Below are 17,901 nucleotides of genomic sequence, written 5' to 3'. Positions count from 1 at the left end.
TCTAGAAAAAAGATCGTCAGATGAAGGATCGACCGAAACAGAAGCCCATTTAACCTAGGAAGCGTGTCACTTTAATTCTGAAGCTCGTTCCTACCCTGGAGGAACTGTCTGTACCTGTTGGGTACTTCTGTACCGAAGAAAAAAGACATTTTTCATCTTGTGGACTCTGTATCCTTAAATGAAGTGGCTGAATTTAAACAAATAGTGACTGAATTTGTATTACTACTCTATTTATCGTTGCTGTGATTAATATCTATATTGAAATTGAACGAATTCAGAAATAGTTTTTGTTATATAATATCTGGAAGTGCATTGAATTGTTGTATGTAGCTTTGTTGACATGGTTATCTCCAGGCTGGAGATCTCCTGGTTCCTTTTGGACCAAACCCCGCCCTCCCCAACTCTCCAGGAATTCACCAATCTGGAATTGATAACCCTACTCCTGCTCCACCCACTAAATCTCCAGGTCTTTCCTAACCTAGAACTAGCCACTAGGGTTGTCAAGTCCAATTCAAGAAATATCTGGGGACTTTGGGGGGTGGAGCCAGGAGACTTTGGGGGTGGGGCCAGGAGACATTAGGGGTGGAGCCAAGATCAAGGCTGTGACAAGCATAATTGAACTCCAAAGGGAGTTCTGGCCATCACATTTAAAGGGATGGCACACCTTTTCAATGCCTTCCTTCCATAGGAAATAATGGATAGGGGCACCTTCTTTTGGGGCTCACAGAATTGGATCCCCTGGTCCAATCTTTTTGAAACTTGGGGGGTATTTTGGGGAGAGGCACTAGATACTATACTGAAAATTTGGTGCCTCTACCCCAAAAACAGCCCCTCCAGAACCCCAGATACCTGCGGATCAATTCTCCATGATTTTCTATGGGAATAAATCTCCATAGGGAATAACAGAGTTCCCAGAAGACATTTCCCTCCCCCCCCCCCGCTTTCTGATGACCCTGAAGCAGGGGGAGCGCCTCCAAACCGGGGGATCCCCTGCCCCCACCTGGGGATTGGCAACCCTACTAGCCACCCTGCTCCCAGAGGGCAGCCCCAGTATAAATGAATGCAACTTCACTGTGTGCGCAAAACATACGGTAGTTATTTCTGCTGTTAGTGTTAATTTATCACAGCACCGCCATTCAAGATAGTGGTGTCTACATGCACAGAGAGCTCCCCATGTAAGCAGAAAAATACAAATGAACCAGAAAGATCCCTCCCCTCACAAAACCCTGCCACTAGAAGGACAGAACATGCTTCATGGGCTTGGAATGCCAAGAGCAGCTCAAAGTCCACAGACAAAGCTACTCAGGGGACTCCCCATCGGTGCAGCAAAAAGCTCATCGATTTCGAACAGGAGCAGAAAACACCTCAAGAACTTAGTTCTGCTCAATCAGCCCAGTGGTCCATCCGGTCCAGCATTCTGTCTCACAGAGTGGTCTACCAGTTCCCCTGGAGGGCCAACAGCAGGTCAGAGAGGCTGAGGCCTTCCTGAGAACATCAGAAAAGCCCTGCTGAACCAGACCAGTGGTCCATCTAGTCCAGCATTGTCTCACATAGTGGCCAGCCGGTTCCTCTGGAGGGCCAACAACAGGGCACAGAGGCTGAGGCCTTCCTAAGAACATCAGAACTGCTGGATCAGTATCTAAGGTATCTAGAGTTAAGGCATCATGAGGGTGGGGAAGAAGAGGATATTGGATTTATATCCCACCCTATACTCTGAGTCTCCTTTCCCTTCCTCCCCCACAACAGACACCCTGTGAGGTAGGTAGGGCTGAGAGGGCTCTCACAGCAGCTGCCCTTTCAAGGACAACTCCTTTCAGAGCTATGGCTGACCCAAGGCCATGCTAGCAGCTGCAAGTGGAGGAGTGGGGAATCAAACCCGGTTCTCCCAGATAAGAGTCCACGCACTTAACCACTACACCAAACTGGGAGTGATAGGGAAAACATGTACACTACGTCAGCGGTCCCCAACACCCAGTCCGTGGACCAGTACCAGTCTGTGGCCTGTTAGCAACCGGGCTGTGAGTTGTATAATTATTTCATTATACATTGCAATGTAGTAATAATAATAAGACGACAACATTGGATTTATATCCTGCCCCCCACTCTGAATTTCAGAGTCTCAGAGCACCTCACAATCTCCTTTACCTTCTCCCCCCCACACACAACAGACACCCTGTGAGGTGGGTGGGGCTGAAAGAGCTCTCCCCAGAAGCTGCCCTTTCAAGGACAACTCTGTGAGAGCTATGGCTGACCCAAGCTCTCATACAACAAAGCTACATACAACAATTCCAGCAGCTGCAAGTGGAGGAGTGAAGAGTCCGCACACTTAACCACCACACCAAACGAATAAAAATAAAATACACAACTATATCATCCCAAAACCATCGCCTCCCCCCACACCCTCACACCAGTCTGTGGAGAAATTGTCTTCCACAAAACCAGCCCCTGTACCAAAAAGGTTGGGGACCGCTACACTACAAGTTCAGCACCTTGGAGAAAGGATGGTCTAAAATGTATAGAGAAAGAAATGCTATCTTGTCAGAAGCTGAGATTATTTACTACATTTCACACTATGCTGTCAGACTTGTAGCAGGGAGTTTTAAGCAGTCTTCCAATCCCAAACCACCCGTGGGAAGTCACAGTCCCTCTTAAACACATTTTGAATTCTCAGAGACGCGTTTCCAAAGTTATCAAGTCAATTTATTTTGTAAACATCTGTGAGACCCCAAATGCTCCCATTCCGTGTCTCACAGAACCTGTATTTGTGCAATAACAGACATCGAAACTGAATGGCACCCACAGTCTTTCCACAGCAGCGACGCACCTAGCATCATGAGTGGGTAACGACTAATTCAGAAAAGCAGCTCAGACACACCGTCGAAACAAAGATTTAGTAGTGGATGGTGATTGTTCTGGCCAGGGGTGAAATTCTAGCAGGGGCGCCATTGCACATTAGGCCACGCCCCCTGATGTAGCCGAACCTCCAAGAGCTTACAAAAAGAGCCTTGTAAGGTCTTGGAGGATTGGCTACATCAGAGGTGTGTGGCCTAATATGCAAAGGAGCTCCTGCTAGAATTCCACCCCTGGTTCTGGAGGAGGCTTTGATGGGGCAAAGTTTCCTGTCTCGTGGCCCGAACCATATTTTTGACAGTTTTCCAGGCCATGGTGAACTCAGTGCTTTCCCAAGAACAGTTGCCCTGCAACAAATCGGCTTGGCTAAAATTATTGGAAGCAACGGTAACGACGGGGCATGCTGCCCTAGGACGGCGTCACTATGAGCTCCCGCTATTCGGAGTGCTTCTAACGTGTCATCTCCTGCCACCACAACCCTTGTGCAATTATTCAAAACTTGACGAAGGCACGTCATTTTACAACTGGAGTTCTTTGCGTTATTAGTTTGCGCTTCGCCAACGTGGCCACCGAAATAGTTGACCTCTGTCAGGACTGTACCACTTCAAATGGCGGGTAGGGGACCGACTTGATCATTGCTTTGTTTCAAAGTCCTCTGTATGCAGAAAAGTAGTTGGGAGGAAGAAGGGCCTAGCCGTCTCCCTGAGATGCTGGTTTTCTTTATGCAGGAGGTGTTCTTTTCCTTTTCTTAAAAGGATATTATCAGCTGCGTTCCCACTTGCATTCCAAAACTGCACAGGCCAGAGAAAGGTTTTAGCACCTTAGCAAGAATTAAGTGAATTGCAAATTGCATTTTGTTTTCTCTAGGTCAGTTGTCACCGACAGTTAACTCCTCCACTTCTCTCTACACTTCACGCTTATCCTTGGTTTCGTTTAAATCAAATGGATTATGGCATCGCCTCATTCTCTACTCAGACGTGGTAGCCTTAAGGGTCAGTTCACAGCATCAACTTTCATGGTGGTTCCACTGCTATAACAGGGCTTTTCTTGTAGCAGGAACTGCTTTGCATATTAGGCCATACCCCCTGATGTAGCCAATCCTCCAAGAGCTTCCAGGGCTCTTAGCACAGGACCTACTGTAAGCTCCAGGAGGATTGGCTACATCAAGGGGGTGTGGCCTAATATGCAAAGAGTTCCTGCAACAACAAAAAGCCCTGGACTTTATGGATAAGTCTTGTGATCTCTCCCACACACCTGTGCCACAGGTGAAGCCTGTGACTTAACATTTCTTTGGAGTTCATCAGGATGTTGGCATAGAGATGTGCCAGACTTGCACATTGTCCACCATGTTTGAAAGAGGCATGAGACGTCGCCTTCAGAAAAGGTACGGGGACCAGACAAGGAAGGGGGAACTTTTTTGGTCATGTTGACACCCAAGCAGAAGGAAGTCACCGAAGAGAAGCAACAGAAATCAAGTGTGGTGAAAAGTACCGCAGGGGAACATTAAAACAGCAGGGGCAATTCTAAGGGAAGGTGATAAAATTAGACTCCAAAACCACATCAGGATTTAACTAGATCTATATTATTCACGCACGCTGTTTGTAAAATTTGAAGGTTACTAACACCTTTCTACTTGGTGGGCGGGGGGCGAGAAAAAAGCAGGCAGATTGACATCAATTGAGACATGTCCCATTTTTTGATCACAGGGGATATATCAGTTGTGGTGGGACATTTCCTCTACCCGGCTTAAACATAGTAATGATTAATGGCCAGCAGGGGTGGAATTCTAGCAGGCGCTCCTTTGCATATTAGGCCGCAAACCCCTGATGTAGCCAATCCTCCAAGAGCTTACAAAAAGAAGCCTTGTAAGCTCTTGGAGGATTGGCTACATCAAGGGTGTGTGGCCTAATATGCAAAGGAGCTCCTGCTAGAATTCCACCCCTGGTGGCCAGGTTCAAAAGAACGTAAAGTCAAAACTGATGCTCTCCAGAACGCAAGAGCGATTTTCTGTCCGTGTGCCAGGGGAGGTACAATGTAACAGAAGAGGGAATCTACTCTAGTGATTATCACGACGTGCCTATTTCAAGAGTCTCTACCACTCGTGATCTCATTAATTGCTATGCAACACCTAGATCCCCAATTTGAGCCTCCCGACTGATCTTTTCTGGTACTTCGTTGTCCACTGAGAAAGCTGAGGCAGAGAGGTTAAAGCGAGTCACATTTTTAGCGGAATCTTTACGTAAACTATCAGAATTGCTGATTTTTTCCAAAGCAGACGTGGGCGCATTTATTATACTACAAGTACATGTGTTCCTCACCATAACTCCTGCCCTGACTTCAATCTTTTGTCTGCCAGGGCACGGCGGCATCAATCCCGCAAAAGAGAAGAAAGAAGCACACGCTGTTTCCTTCCCCTCATAAATCTGGACGTCATAGCCGGTGCCAACACCGCAGTGAAATAACGAACAAGGCGCTTCCCCGTAATGCTCCTTGGAGGAACGGGAACCAGCGCAAATGGGGCCCAAAATCCCCATGAAGCCTAATGGAGACGATCAGTTCCCTTGCATGACCTACTCGTATAGGTTTATTACCCCTCCCGGTTCTAGAGTTTCTGCCTAGGTTAGTGAACCCCGTTAGAGATTCAGATTAGCATGGCATTTCATGGAGTGTGAATACATAACTGTGTGTCAAGGTATCACTGTGACACATCGGTATAGTTACAGAGGAACGAGAGGTCAGAGATAATGAGTCTACTTGTACCGAATGAGTCGGATAATCTTATTATTCATGAAATCCGAGGCGTGCGGGTGAGAGGAGTCGACGCAAAACCCGTCGCTCATGGCGATTTTCAAGACCTCCTCCACAAACACCTGGAAAGTGTTAATTTGCTTCTTGGACGGCAGGACCCACAACCTCTTCAAGTTTTGCCTGGTGTACTCCTCCTCTGGTAGGCCCTCCACGCTCGCCACCCAGTCCAAGGTGACATGGTAAGGATCCTGCAAGTAGCTCGATATCGATGATAGGTTGCCGTTGAAACAGTAGTACAGTTTGGAGCCCAGCAGCTTCAAGAACAAGCTAGAGGTGCTGAAAATGTGGGCGCTAAACACTTCCATGTTGGACGAGGACAGACTGTAGATCTGCGGGGCTTCCCGGACGGTGAAGTGAACCGTCTGAGTCCTCTGATCCAGGGTGATGTTGAGCATAGCGTTCTTCTCCGCTTTCGAGAGCTCCACCTCCTTCTCCTGCAAGGCCTCAATCAATGGTTGCACCTGGTAAAAATCCGCTTCCCGCCGCAGGAGGCCCATTTCTTGGAAGTCCTCGGGGAGGTCCAGGTGAGAGGTCCTCAGGAAGTTGAGGATATAGCGGAAGACCTTCCCGTCTCTGTCGATGAAGCAGTTGCCTTGGCTGTCCCTCTTGGTTGGCATTTTCCCGCTGAACATGGCGCCCAGCATGGAGTCTGGGAAACTGGTCAAGGTGGACAGCGACGTGGTGTACAGCTTCCCACCAACGTTGAGCGTGATGGGCTCTGACATGGTGCGTTAACGGGACAGCTTCAGGAAACGTCCTGGGGAGGGAAAAGGACAACAGATAACCAACAAAATCAAATCATGTCATTTGTTTAGGGTTGGAGGTACAAAATACTCTTGAGTTCATTAATTATTATTATTTATTAAACTTATGAATCGCCTCACCCCGGCCAATGCCGGGCTCTAGGCGACGTACAACAAATGGTACACATAAAGTCAATAAAACCAGTAATTTAAAACAGCTGCAACCCAATTAACATACTTTATAATGAACATATGAAGCTGCCTTATACTGAATCAGACCTTTTTGGAGATGCCAGGGATTGAACCTGGGACCTTCTGCTTCCCAAGCAGATGCTCTACCACTGAGCCACCGTCCCGTGCTGTAATTCTGCTTTCCAGGCATTAGGAGCAGCTCCCCCCTTAAGTAGAGGGGAGAAGGGGGGTGCCAGCCCAGCAGCCGTCACTGTCCTCAAACAAAAGCCTGGCGGAACATCTCTGCTTTGAAGGCCCTGCGGAATTGTAAAGGATCCCACAGGGCCCTAGTGTCTTCCGGCAGAGAGTTTCAACAGGTTGGGGTCAAGACTGAAAAAGTCCTGGCCCTCGTTGAGGACAGCTGGACCTCTTTAGGGCCGGGGATCACCAGTAGATTTTGACCAGTAGAGTGTAGTGCTCTTCAAGGGACATAGTGGAGGAGGTGGTCCCATAGATATGTCAGTCCCAGACCGCTCAAGGTCATAACCAGAACCTTGAAACTAACATGGTACTCAGTTGGAAGCCAGTGTAGCTGATGCAGCACAGGTAGAATGTGTACTGTCCATGGTGTTCCCGTCAGGACTTGTGCCGCCGCATTCTGGAACCACAGAAACACAGAGCTGGAAGGGACCCCGAGGGTCATCCAGGAAGGCAAATAGATGAGGGAGGGAGAGGTGGAAAGAAAGAAACTTTAACTTTAATGCCTTCTCCAAGCCACCGGCTGGCTTAGAAAAGTGATTTATGTTGTAAGCCGCCCTGAGCCACCTGGTGGGAAGGGCGGGATATAAATCTCAGATAGATAGATATGTAGATAGATAGATAGATAGATAGATAGATAGATAGATAGATAGATAGATAGATAGATAGATAGATAGATAGATAGATAGATAGATAGATAGATAGATAGATAGATAGATAGATAGATAGATAAAGAGACAAATGGCTTCTCCAAGCTGGCTGACTGGGCAGTGGGGGCTTTGAGAGCCACACAGTATGTGTGAAAGAGCCACACGTGGTTCCCGAGTCGCAGTTTGGCCACCCCTGCACTAGAATATGGGAGAAGCAAGTTTGAATTGCCACTCTGGTATGGAATATTGCTGGGTGACCTCTCACACACACTCAGCCTAACTTACCTCACGGGTTGGTTTTGAAGATAAAACGGAAGAGAGGAGAAAGATGTAACGGGTTGAAATGAAATCAAAAGAGTTTCCGGCTCAACGTGAGGAAGAACTTCCTGACTGTTAGAGCGGTTCCTCAGTGGAACAGGCTTCCTGGGGAGGTGGTGGGCTCTCCTTCCTTGGAGGTTTTTAAACAGAGGCTAGATGGCCATCTGACAGCAGTGAGGATCCTCGAAATAGAGGGGCACCAAAGAGGTACAAGGACTCCTTGAAGAAATCCCTTGGCACCTGTCGCATCAACCATCACCAGTGGTCTGACCTAGCCTCAGATCGCAAAGCATGGAGGCACACCATCCACCAGGCTGTCTCTTCCTTTGAGAACGCACGCATAGCTGGTCTTGAAGACAAAAGGAGATTGAGGAAGAATCGCACTGCTACAGCACCAACCCTAAATCAGACTTTTCCCTGCAGCCACTGTGGCCGGACCTGCCTGTCCCGCATTGGTCTTGTCAGCCACCAGCGAGCCTGCAGCAGACGTGGACTATTGCACCCTTCTTAAATCTTTGTTCGCAAAGCCAAGCCGAGAGAGAGAGAGAGAGAGAGAGATCTGTGAGTTTAGAGCGGTTCCTCAGTGGAACAGGCTTCCTCGGGAGGTGGTGGGCTCTCCTTCCTTGGAGGTTTTCAAACAGAGGCTAGATGGCCATCTGACAGCAATGAGGATCCTGCGAATTTAGGCAGAGCACGAGGAGGAGGGCAGGAAGGGGGTACATGGGGGAGATATTTGTGCAGTTCCTGCATTGTGCAGGGGGGTTGGACTAGATCAGGGGTGGCCAACGGTAACTCTCCAGATGTTTTTTGCCTACAACTCCCATCAGCCCCAGCCAGCATGGCCAATGGCTGAGGCTGATGGGCGTTGTAGGCAAAAAACATCTGGAGAGCTAGCGTTGGCCACCCCTGGACTACATGGCCCTGGAGCAGGGGTCGTTTTGTAGAAAAATAGGTGGCGGAGTTCATCAGCATAACTCATTAGCATATGCCCCCCAGCCAAAAGCAACCCGACACAAGAAAGGAGAGCCACAGGCGAGCGAGGTCTGCTTGGGCTGGCTAGAGATCCAGCCAGCCCAAGCAGGCCTCACTCACCTGGGGCTCTCCTTGGCCACCCACCTCCACAGTCAAAAGGCCAGCAAGCCACACACTACCCAAAATCATATAAGAAGTGGAGAGAGGGTGGTGTGGGCTTCTCCAAGAGTTAATGAGGGCTGCTGGGGGTGTGGTAAAGCCCCTGGTGGCTGGCTAGCTGCCCGCTGCCCTAATCCAGGGATTGTTATGCGGCTGCACTTACTATTCAATGGACAAAGTAGGTGGGGAGGAAGAGGGGGAACCTCAGAAAGGTTCAGGAGCTGTGCTCCTGTGAGCTCCTGCTGGATCTGAGGCCTGCCCTGGAGGTACCTTCCAATTCTCTGATTCTGTGATTCTAAGACACCTAGGGCCCCTATTGGGGAGGAAGGAGGGGTATAAGTGAGGTAAATCAATCACTCCTGCACGGGATAGCAGACAAGAAGATAACAGCCCCTTCCCAGTTTAAGAACATAAGAGAAGCCATGTTGGATCACGCCAATGACCCATCCAGTCCAACACTCTGAGTCACATAAGAACTCGTGGGCATTCTATGAAATTGCTGAGCAGACAGGTTAAAACGGATAAAAGGAAGTACTTCTTCACCCATAGGGAGATTAACATGTGGAATTCACTGCCACAGGAGGTGGTGGCGGCCACAAGCATAGCCACCTTCAAGAGGGGGTTAGATAAAAATATGGAGCAGAGGTCCATCAGTGGCTATTAGCCACAGTGTGTGTGTGTGTGTGTGTATATATTTGGCTGCTGTGTGACACAGAATGTTGGACTGGATGGGCCATTGGCCTGATCCAACATGGCTTCTCTTATGTTCTTATAAGAGAAGCCATGTTGGATCAGGCCAATGGCCCATCCAGCCCAACACTCTGTGTCACATAAGAACATAAGAGAAGCCATGATGGATCAGGCCAGTGGCCCATCCAGTCCAACACTCTGTATCACATAAGAACACAAGACAAGCCATGTTGGATCAGGCCAATGGCCCATCCAGTCCAACACTCTGTGTCACATAAGAACATAAAAGAAGCCATGTTGGATCAGGCCAATGGCCCATCCAGTCCAACACTCTGTATCACATAAGAGAAGCCATGTTGGATCAGGCCAGTGGCCCATCCAGTCCAACACTCTGTGTCACATAAGAACGTAAGAGAAGCCATGTTGGATCAGGCCAATGGCCCATCCAGTCCAACACCCTGTGTCACATAAGAACATAAGAGAAGCCACGTTGGATCAGGCCAATGGCCCATCCAGTCCAACACTCTGTGTCACATAAGAGAAGCCATGTTGGATCAGGCCAATGGCCCATCCAGTCCAACACTGTGTCACACAGGGGCCAAAACCCAGGTGCTATCCAGAGGTCCACCAGCAGGTCCAGTTTAAAAGGTGAACTACTTAATGAATATTATTAGGTCGATTTCCAACTACTACACCCCCGTCTCCTTGATCCAGTCCATTTCAACAGATGTAGCATCCTTTATTTGCCACCGTTTACTCGTTCTGTGTCTTCCTAGTGATGCAATTACGGCAATCAAGGTTGACTCAGGCTTCCATCTTTCCAAGGTTGGTCAAATGAGCACCCAGCTTGCTGGAGGGAAAGTGTAGATGACTGGGGAAAGCAATGGCAAAGCATCCCGTAAAAAGTCTGCTGTGAAAACGTCGTGATGCGACGTCACCCCAGAGTCGGAAACGACTGGCGCTTGCACAGGGGACTACCTTTACCTTTCTACCCACACACGCCTTTGCCTAAATTCACCAACTCCTCCCCAGTTAATAGCCTTAGAAAAGAGTAAGAGTCCAGTAGTACCTTAAAGACTAACAAAATTTGTGGCAGGGTGTGAGCTTTTGAGAGCCACTGCTCACCTCTTCAGATAACCGCTTTTAATAGCCTGTTCCCTTTGACGCCTTCTCTTCTTCCTTATCTACCCGCCTTTTACCTGCAAGCAGTCCGGTACGGCAGGTACCAACAGGATTTGTTCTCTCCATTGTGGGCTTATAAAGAAGGATTTAGAAACAAGCGTTGGGCAACAGTGGTATATGGATAAGGAATCTAGAAAATCTGGGAAACTCTTTGTGAGCAATGGAACACTTCTAGTGCATAGCAGAACATAAGAACATAAGAGAAGCCATGTTGGATCAGGCCAATGGCCCATCCAGTCCAACACTCTGTGTCACATAAGAACATAAGGGAAGCCATTTTGGATCAGGCCAGTGGCCCATCCAGCCCAACACTCTGTGTCACATAAGAACATCAGAGAAGCCATGTTGGATCAGGCCAATGGCCCATCCAGTCCAACACTCTGTGTCACATAAGAACATAAGGGAAGCCATTTTGGATCAGGCCAGTGGCCCATCCAGCCCAACACTCTGTGTCACATAAGAACATAAGAGAAGCCATGTTGGATCAGGCCAATGGCCCATCCAGTCCAACACTCTGTGTCACATAAGAACATAAGAGAAGCCATGTTGGATCAGGCCAATGGCCCATCCAGTCCAACACTCTGTGTCACATAAGAACATAAGAGAAGCCATGTTGGATCAGGCCAATGGCCCATCCAGTCCAACACTCTGTGTCACATAAGAACATAAGAGAAGCCATGTTGGATCAGGCCAATGGCCCATCCAGTCCAACACTCTGTGTCACATAAGAACATAAGAGAAGCCATGTTGGATCAGGCCAATGGCCCATCCAGTCCAACACTCTGTGTCACATAAGAACATAAGAGAAGCCATGTTAGATCAGGCTGATGGCCCATCCAGACCAACATTCTGTGTCACACAGCGGCCAAAAATACACACACACACACACACACACACACTGTGGCTAATAGCCACTGATGGACCTCTGCTCCATATTTTTATCTAACCCCCTCTTGTCAATCCCCCCCCCTCAATTCCACTCACAGATTTTGGCCCTCATGTTTTTGTATCCATTAACATTAGGAACTTGCTGCTGTTATTTTTGAAATACCTGGATCCTCAGATGCCTAATTTTTCACAAGAGATTGCATTTTAAACTCACTCAGCAGCCACAGGGATGTCAAACGCATTTTTTAATGAGGGACGGATATGACATAAATGAGACCTTGTGGGGCTGGGCCATGTCAGGCTGGGCCATGTGTGTACCTATTCAAGATGAGGTAGCAGAGATATAAACTTTATAAAGGACACAGACAAACAAATATACATTTTTAAAAAACTTAAAACATGAGCACTCATTGGTCTTAAAGGTGCTTTCTTTGTATTTCTCCCACGGGATCCAGGGGACTGGGCAAAGGAAGCTCTGGCTCTTTCCTTCCTTCCCCAGTGGACTTGGGTGGGGGGGAGCCTCAGCCAATAGAAGGAAGAGAGGTTTGGCTCAGTAGCTCCGCTGTGCGACTGAGAGAGCCTGGCAAAGCAAGCTATTCCTCTCCTTCCTTTCCTTCCCAAGAGAGGAGCCTCAGCCAATGGAGAAAACAGAGGTTTTGCTCTGTAGCTCCTGTGCAGTTGAGCAAAGCAAGCTGTGATGCAGAAGGAAGCAAGAGAGAAGGGAGCAGATGACAGCCAGTTGCTCGGGGGCCTGATAGGAGCCCTCTAGGGACCCGATTCGGCCCCCAAACTCCATGTTTGATGCCCCTGATCTAGATGTCTTGGTATATGTTGCCATGGTGGTGGAAACTGTGGTCAAGTTGCAGCCGACATAATCCCATAGTGTTCTCAAGGCAAGAAACGATCAGAGGTGGTTGGCTATTGCCTGCCTCTGCCTAGCAGCCCTGGGCTTCCTTGGTGATCTCCCATTCAAATACTCACCTGGGCCTTGGTCAGTGTTTGAATGGGATACTATCAAGGAAGTCTAGGGTTGCTACGCAGAGGCAGGCAATGGCAAACTACCACTGCTCATCTCTTGCCTTGAAAAACCTACGGGGCTGTTGTAAGAGCCAGTTTGGTGTAGTGGTTAAGTATGCAGACTCTTATCTGGGAGAACCGGGTTTGATTCCCCACTCCTCCACTTGCAGCTGCTGGAATGGCCTTGGGTCAGCCATAGCTCTTATCTGGGAGAACCGGGTTTGATTCCCCACTCCTCCACTTGCAGCTGCTGGAATGGCCTTGGGTCAGCCATAGCTCTTATCTGGGAGAAACGGGTTTGATTCCCCACTCCTCCACTTACAGCTGCTGGAATGGCCTTGGGTCAGCCATAGCTCTCTTCTCTGGGAGAACCGGGTTTGATTCCCCACTCCTCCACTTGCAGCTGCTGGAATGGCCTTGGGTCAGCCATAGCTCTCTTCTCTGGGAGAACCGGGTTTGATTCCCCACTCCTCCACTTACAGCTGCTGGAATGGCCTTGGGTCAGCCATAGCTCTTATCTGGGAGAACCGGGTTTGATTCCCCACTCCTCCACTTGCACCTGCTGGAATGGCCTTGGGTCAGCCATAGCTCTTATCTGGGAGAACCGGGTTTGATTCCCCACTCCTCCACTTACAGCTGCTGGAATGGCCTTGGGTCAGCCATAGCTCTTATCTGGGAGAACCGGGTTTGATTCCCCACTCCTCCACTTGCACCTGCTGGAATGGCCTTGGGTCAGCCATAGCTCTTATCTGGGAGAACCGGGTTTGATTCCCCACTCCTCCACTTACAGCTGCTGGAATGGCCTTGGGTCAGCCATAGCTCTTATCTGGGAGAACCGGGTTTGATTCCCCACTCCTCCACTTGCAGCTGCTGGAATGGCCTTGGGTCAGCCATAGCTCTTATCTGGGAGAACCGGGTTTGATTCCCCACTCCTCCACTTACAGCTGCTGGAATGGCCTTGGGTCAGCCATAGCTCTCTTCTCTGGGAGAACCGGGTTTGATTCCCCACTCCTCCACTTGCAGCTGCTGGAATGGCCTTGGGTCAGCCATAGCTCTCTTCTCTGGGAGAACCGGGTTTGATTCCCCACTCCTCCACTTACAGCTGCTGGAATGGCCTTGGGTCAGCCATAGCTCTTATCTGGGAGAACCGGGTTTGATTCCCCACTCCTCCACTTGCACCTGCTGGAATGGCCTTGGGTCAGCCATAGCTCTTATCTGGGAGAACCGGGTTTGATTCCCCACTCCTCCACTTACAGCTGCTGGAATGGCCTTGGGTCAGCCATAGCTCTTATCTGGGAGAACCGGGTTTGATTCCCCACTCCTCCACTTGCACCTGCTGGAATGGCCTTGGGTCAGCCATAGCTCTTATCTGGGAGAACCGGGTTTGATTCCCCACTCCTCCACTTACAGCTGCTGGAATGGCCTTGGGTCAGCCATAGCTCTTATCTGGGAGAACCGGGTTTGATTCCCCACTCCTCCACTTGCAGCTGCTGGAATGGCCTTGGGTCAGCCATAGCTCTTATCTGGGAGAACCGGGTTTGATTCCCCACTCCTCCACTTACAGCTGCTGGAATGGCCTTGGGTCAGCCATAGCTCTCTTCTCTGGGAGAACCGGGTTTGATTCCCCACTCCTCCACTTGCAGCTGCTGGAATGGCCTTGGGTCAGCCATAGCTCTCTTCTCTGGGAGAACCGGGTTTGATTCCCCACTCCTCCACTTACAGCTGCTGGAATGGCCTTGGGTCAGCCATAGCTCTTATCTGGGAGAACCGGGTTTGATTCCCCACTCCTCCACTTGCACCTGCTGGAATGGCCTTGGGTCAGCCATAGCTCTTATCTGGGAGAACCGGGTTTGATTCCCCACTCCTCCACTTACAGCTGCTGGAATGGCCTTGGGTCAGCCATAGCTCTTATCTGGGAGAACCGGGTTTGATTCCCCACTCCTCCACTTGCATCTGCTGGAATGGCCTTGGGTCAGCCATAGCTCTTATCTGGGAGAACCGGGTTTGATTCCCCACTCCTCCACTTACAGCTGCTGGAATGGCCTTGGGTCAGCCATAGCTCTTATCTGGGAGAACCGGGTTTGATTCCCCACTCCTCCACTTGCAGCTGCTGGAATGGCCTTGGGTCAGCCATAGCTCTTATCTGGGAGAACCGGGTTTGATTCCCCACTCCTCCACTTACAGCTGCTGGAATGGCCTTGGGTCAGCCAGAGCTCTCTTATCTGGGAGAACCGGGTTTGATTCCCTACTCCTCCACTTACAGCTGCTGGAATGGCCTTGGGTCAGCCATAGCTCTTATCTGGGAGAACCGGGTTTTATTCCCCACTCCTCCACTTACAGCTGCTGGAATGGCCTTGGGTCAGCCATAGCTCTTATCTGGGAGAACCGGGTTTGATTCCCCACTCCTCCACTTACAGCTGCTGGAATGGCCTTGGGTCAGCCATAGCTCTCTTCTCTGGGAGAACCGGGTTTGATTCCCCACTCCTCCACTTGCAGCTGCTGGAATGGCCTTGGGTCAGCCATAGCTCTCTTCTCTGGGAGAACCGGGTTTGATTCCCCACTCCTCCACTTACAGCTGCTGGAATGGCCTTGGGTCAGCCATAGCTCTTATCTGGGAGAACCGGGTTTGATTCCCCACTCCTCCACTTGCACCTGCTGGAATGGCCTTGGGTCAGCCATAGCTCTTATCTGGGAGAACCGGGTTTGATTCCCCACTCCTCCACTTACAGCTGCTGGAATGGCCTTGGGTCAGCCATAGCTCTTATCTGGGAGAACCGGGTTTGATTCCCCACTCCTCCACTTGCACCTGCTGGAATGGCCTTGGGTCAGCCATAGCTCTTATCTGGGAGAACCGGGTTTGATTCCCCACTCCTCCACTTACAGCTGCTGGAATGGCCTTGGGTCAGCCATAGCTCTTCTCTGGGAGAACCGGGTTTGATTCCCCACTCCTCCACTTGCAGCTGCTGGAATGGCCTTGGGTCAGCCATAGCTCTTATCTGGGAGAACCGGGTTTGATTCCCCACTCCTCCACTTACAGCTGCTGGAATGGCCTTGGGTCAGCCAGAGCTCTCTTATCTGGGAGAACCGGGTTTGATTCCCCACTCCTCCACTTACAGCTGCTGGAATGGCCTTGGGTCAGCCATAGCTCTTATCTGGGAGAACCGGGTTTGATTCCCCACTCCTCCACTTACAGCTGCTGGAATGGCCTTGGGTCAGCCATAGCTCTTATCTGGGAGAACCGGGTTTGATTCCCCACTCCTCCACTTACAGCTGCTGGAATGGCCTTGGGTCAGCCATAGCTCTTATCTGGGAGAACCGGGTTTGATTCCCCACTCCTCCACTTGCAGCTGCTGGAATGGCCTTGGGTCAGCCATAGCTCTTATCTGGGAGAACCGGGTTTGATTCCCCACTCCTCCACTTACAGCTGCTGGAATGGCCTTGGGTCAGCCAGGGCTCTCTTATCTGGGAGAACCGGGTTTGATTCCCCCACTCCTCCACTTGCAGCTGCAGGAATGGCCTTGGGTCAGCCATAGCTCTCTTATCTGGGAGAACTGGGTTTGATTCCCCCACTCCTCCACTTGCAGCTGCTGGAATGGCCTTGGGTCAGCCATAGCTCTTATCTGGGAGAACTGGGTTTGATTCCCCACTCCTCCACTTGCAGCTGCTGGAATGGCCTTGGGTCAGCCAGAGCTCTCTTATCTGGGAGAACCGGGTTTGATTCCCCACTCCTCCACTTACAGCTGCTGGAATGGCCTTGGGTCAGCCATAGCTCTCTTATCTGGGAGAACTGGGTTTGATTCCCCCACTCCTCCACTTGCAGCTGCTGGAATGGCCTTGGGTCAGCCATAGCTCTCTTATCTGGGAGAACCGGGTTTGATTCCCCACTCCTCCACTTGCAGCTGCTGGAATGGCCTTGGGGTCAGCCACAGCTCTCTTATCTGGGAGAACCGGGTTTGATTCCCCACTCCTCCACTTACAGCTGCTGGAATGGCCTTGGGTCAGCCAGAGCTCTCTTATCTGGGAGAACCGGGTTTGATTCCCCACTCCTCCACTTACAGCTGCTGGAATGGCCTTGGGTCAGCCAGAGCTCTCTTCTCTGGGAGAACCGGGTTGGATTCCCCACTCCTCCACTTGCAGCTGCTGGAATGGCCTTGGGTCAGCCAGAGCTCTCTTATCTGGGAGAACCGGGTTTGATTCCCCACTCCTCCACTTACAGCTGCTGGAATGGCCTTGGGTCAGCCAGAGCTCTCTTCTCTGGGAGAACCGGGTTTGATTCCCCACTCCTCCACTTGCAGCTGCTGGAACAGTCTTGGGTCAGCCAGAGCTCTCTTATCTGGGAGAACCGGGTTTGATTCCCCGCTCCTCCACTTGCACCTGCTGGAATGGCCTTGGGTCAGCCATAGCTCTCTTATCTGGGAGAACTGGGTTTGATTCCCCCCTCCTCCACTTGCAGCTGCTGGAATGGCCTTGGGTCAGCCATAGCTCTGGCAGAGGTTGTCCTGGAAAGCGCAGCTGCTGTGAGAGCCTTTTCAGCCCCACCCACCTCACAGGGCGTCTGTTGTGGGGGGGAGGAAGGTAAAGGAGATTGTGAGCCGCTCTGAGACTCTTCGGAGTGGAGGGCAGGATATAAATCCAATATCTTCTTCTTCTACGTCAGTTCCACCTGGACACAACTTCCACCACCTAAAAAGTAAAAGGTAGTCCCCTGTGTAAGCACCAGTCATTTCTGACTCTGGGGTAATGTTGTATCATGACGTTTTCACGGCAGACTTTTTACGAAGTGGCTTGCCATTGCCTTCCCCAGCCATCTACAGTTTCCCTCCAGCAAGCTGGGCCCTCATTTGACCGACCTCAGAAGGATGGAAGGCTGAGTCAACCTTGAGGCGGCTACCTGAACCCAGCTTCCACCGGGATCGAACTCAGGTCATGAGCAGAGAGCAGAGAGCTCAGACTGCAGTACTGCAGCTTTACCACTCTGCGCCACGGGGCTCCTTCCACCACCTACCCTAGCCATCTTTTGGAATCCTTCTGTATAAACTCCTGGCAAACAGACTTTTAAAATTTATTTTATTCTATTTATAGCTTGCCCTTCCTGTAGAACAGGCTCAGGGTGGGTTACGTCACAGAAACAGACAGTCAAACAGTTAAAACCAGATTAAAATGATTTAAAAATTCCAAAGTTACAGGACTAGACA

At 50.2% G+C, this 17,901-nt stretch overlaps 1 protein-coding gene across 1 annotated transcript in view; it reads right to left on the bottom strand.

The window, feature by feature from the left end:
- Positions 1 to 2,678: 2,678 nt before the first annotated feature.
- Positions 2,679 to 17,901, bottom strand: part of KCTD21 (potassium channel tetramerization domain containing 21) — a 28,371-nt gene continuing 13,148 nt past the window's right edge. The window contains exon 2 of the mRNA XM_060235011.1: positions 2,679 to 6,415. Coding sequence (XP_060090994.1) covers positions 5,601 to 6,383 — 783 coding nt within the window. The 5' untranslated portion in view covers positions 6,384 to 6,415 and the 3' untranslated portion in view covers positions 2,679 to 5,600. The remainder of the gene's footprint in view (positions 6,416 to 17,901) is intronic.

This window comes from Heteronotia binoei, chromosome 3 (assembly GCF_032191835.1).
Source record: "Heteronotia binoei isolate CCM8104 ecotype False Entrance Well chromosome 3, APGP_CSIRO_Hbin_v1, whole genome shotgun sequence".
NCBI lineage: Eukaryota > Metazoa > Chordata > Lepidosauria > Squamata > Gekkonidae > Heteronotia > Heteronotia binoei.
This window is presented reverse-complemented; position numbering and strand designations above follow the sequence as displayed.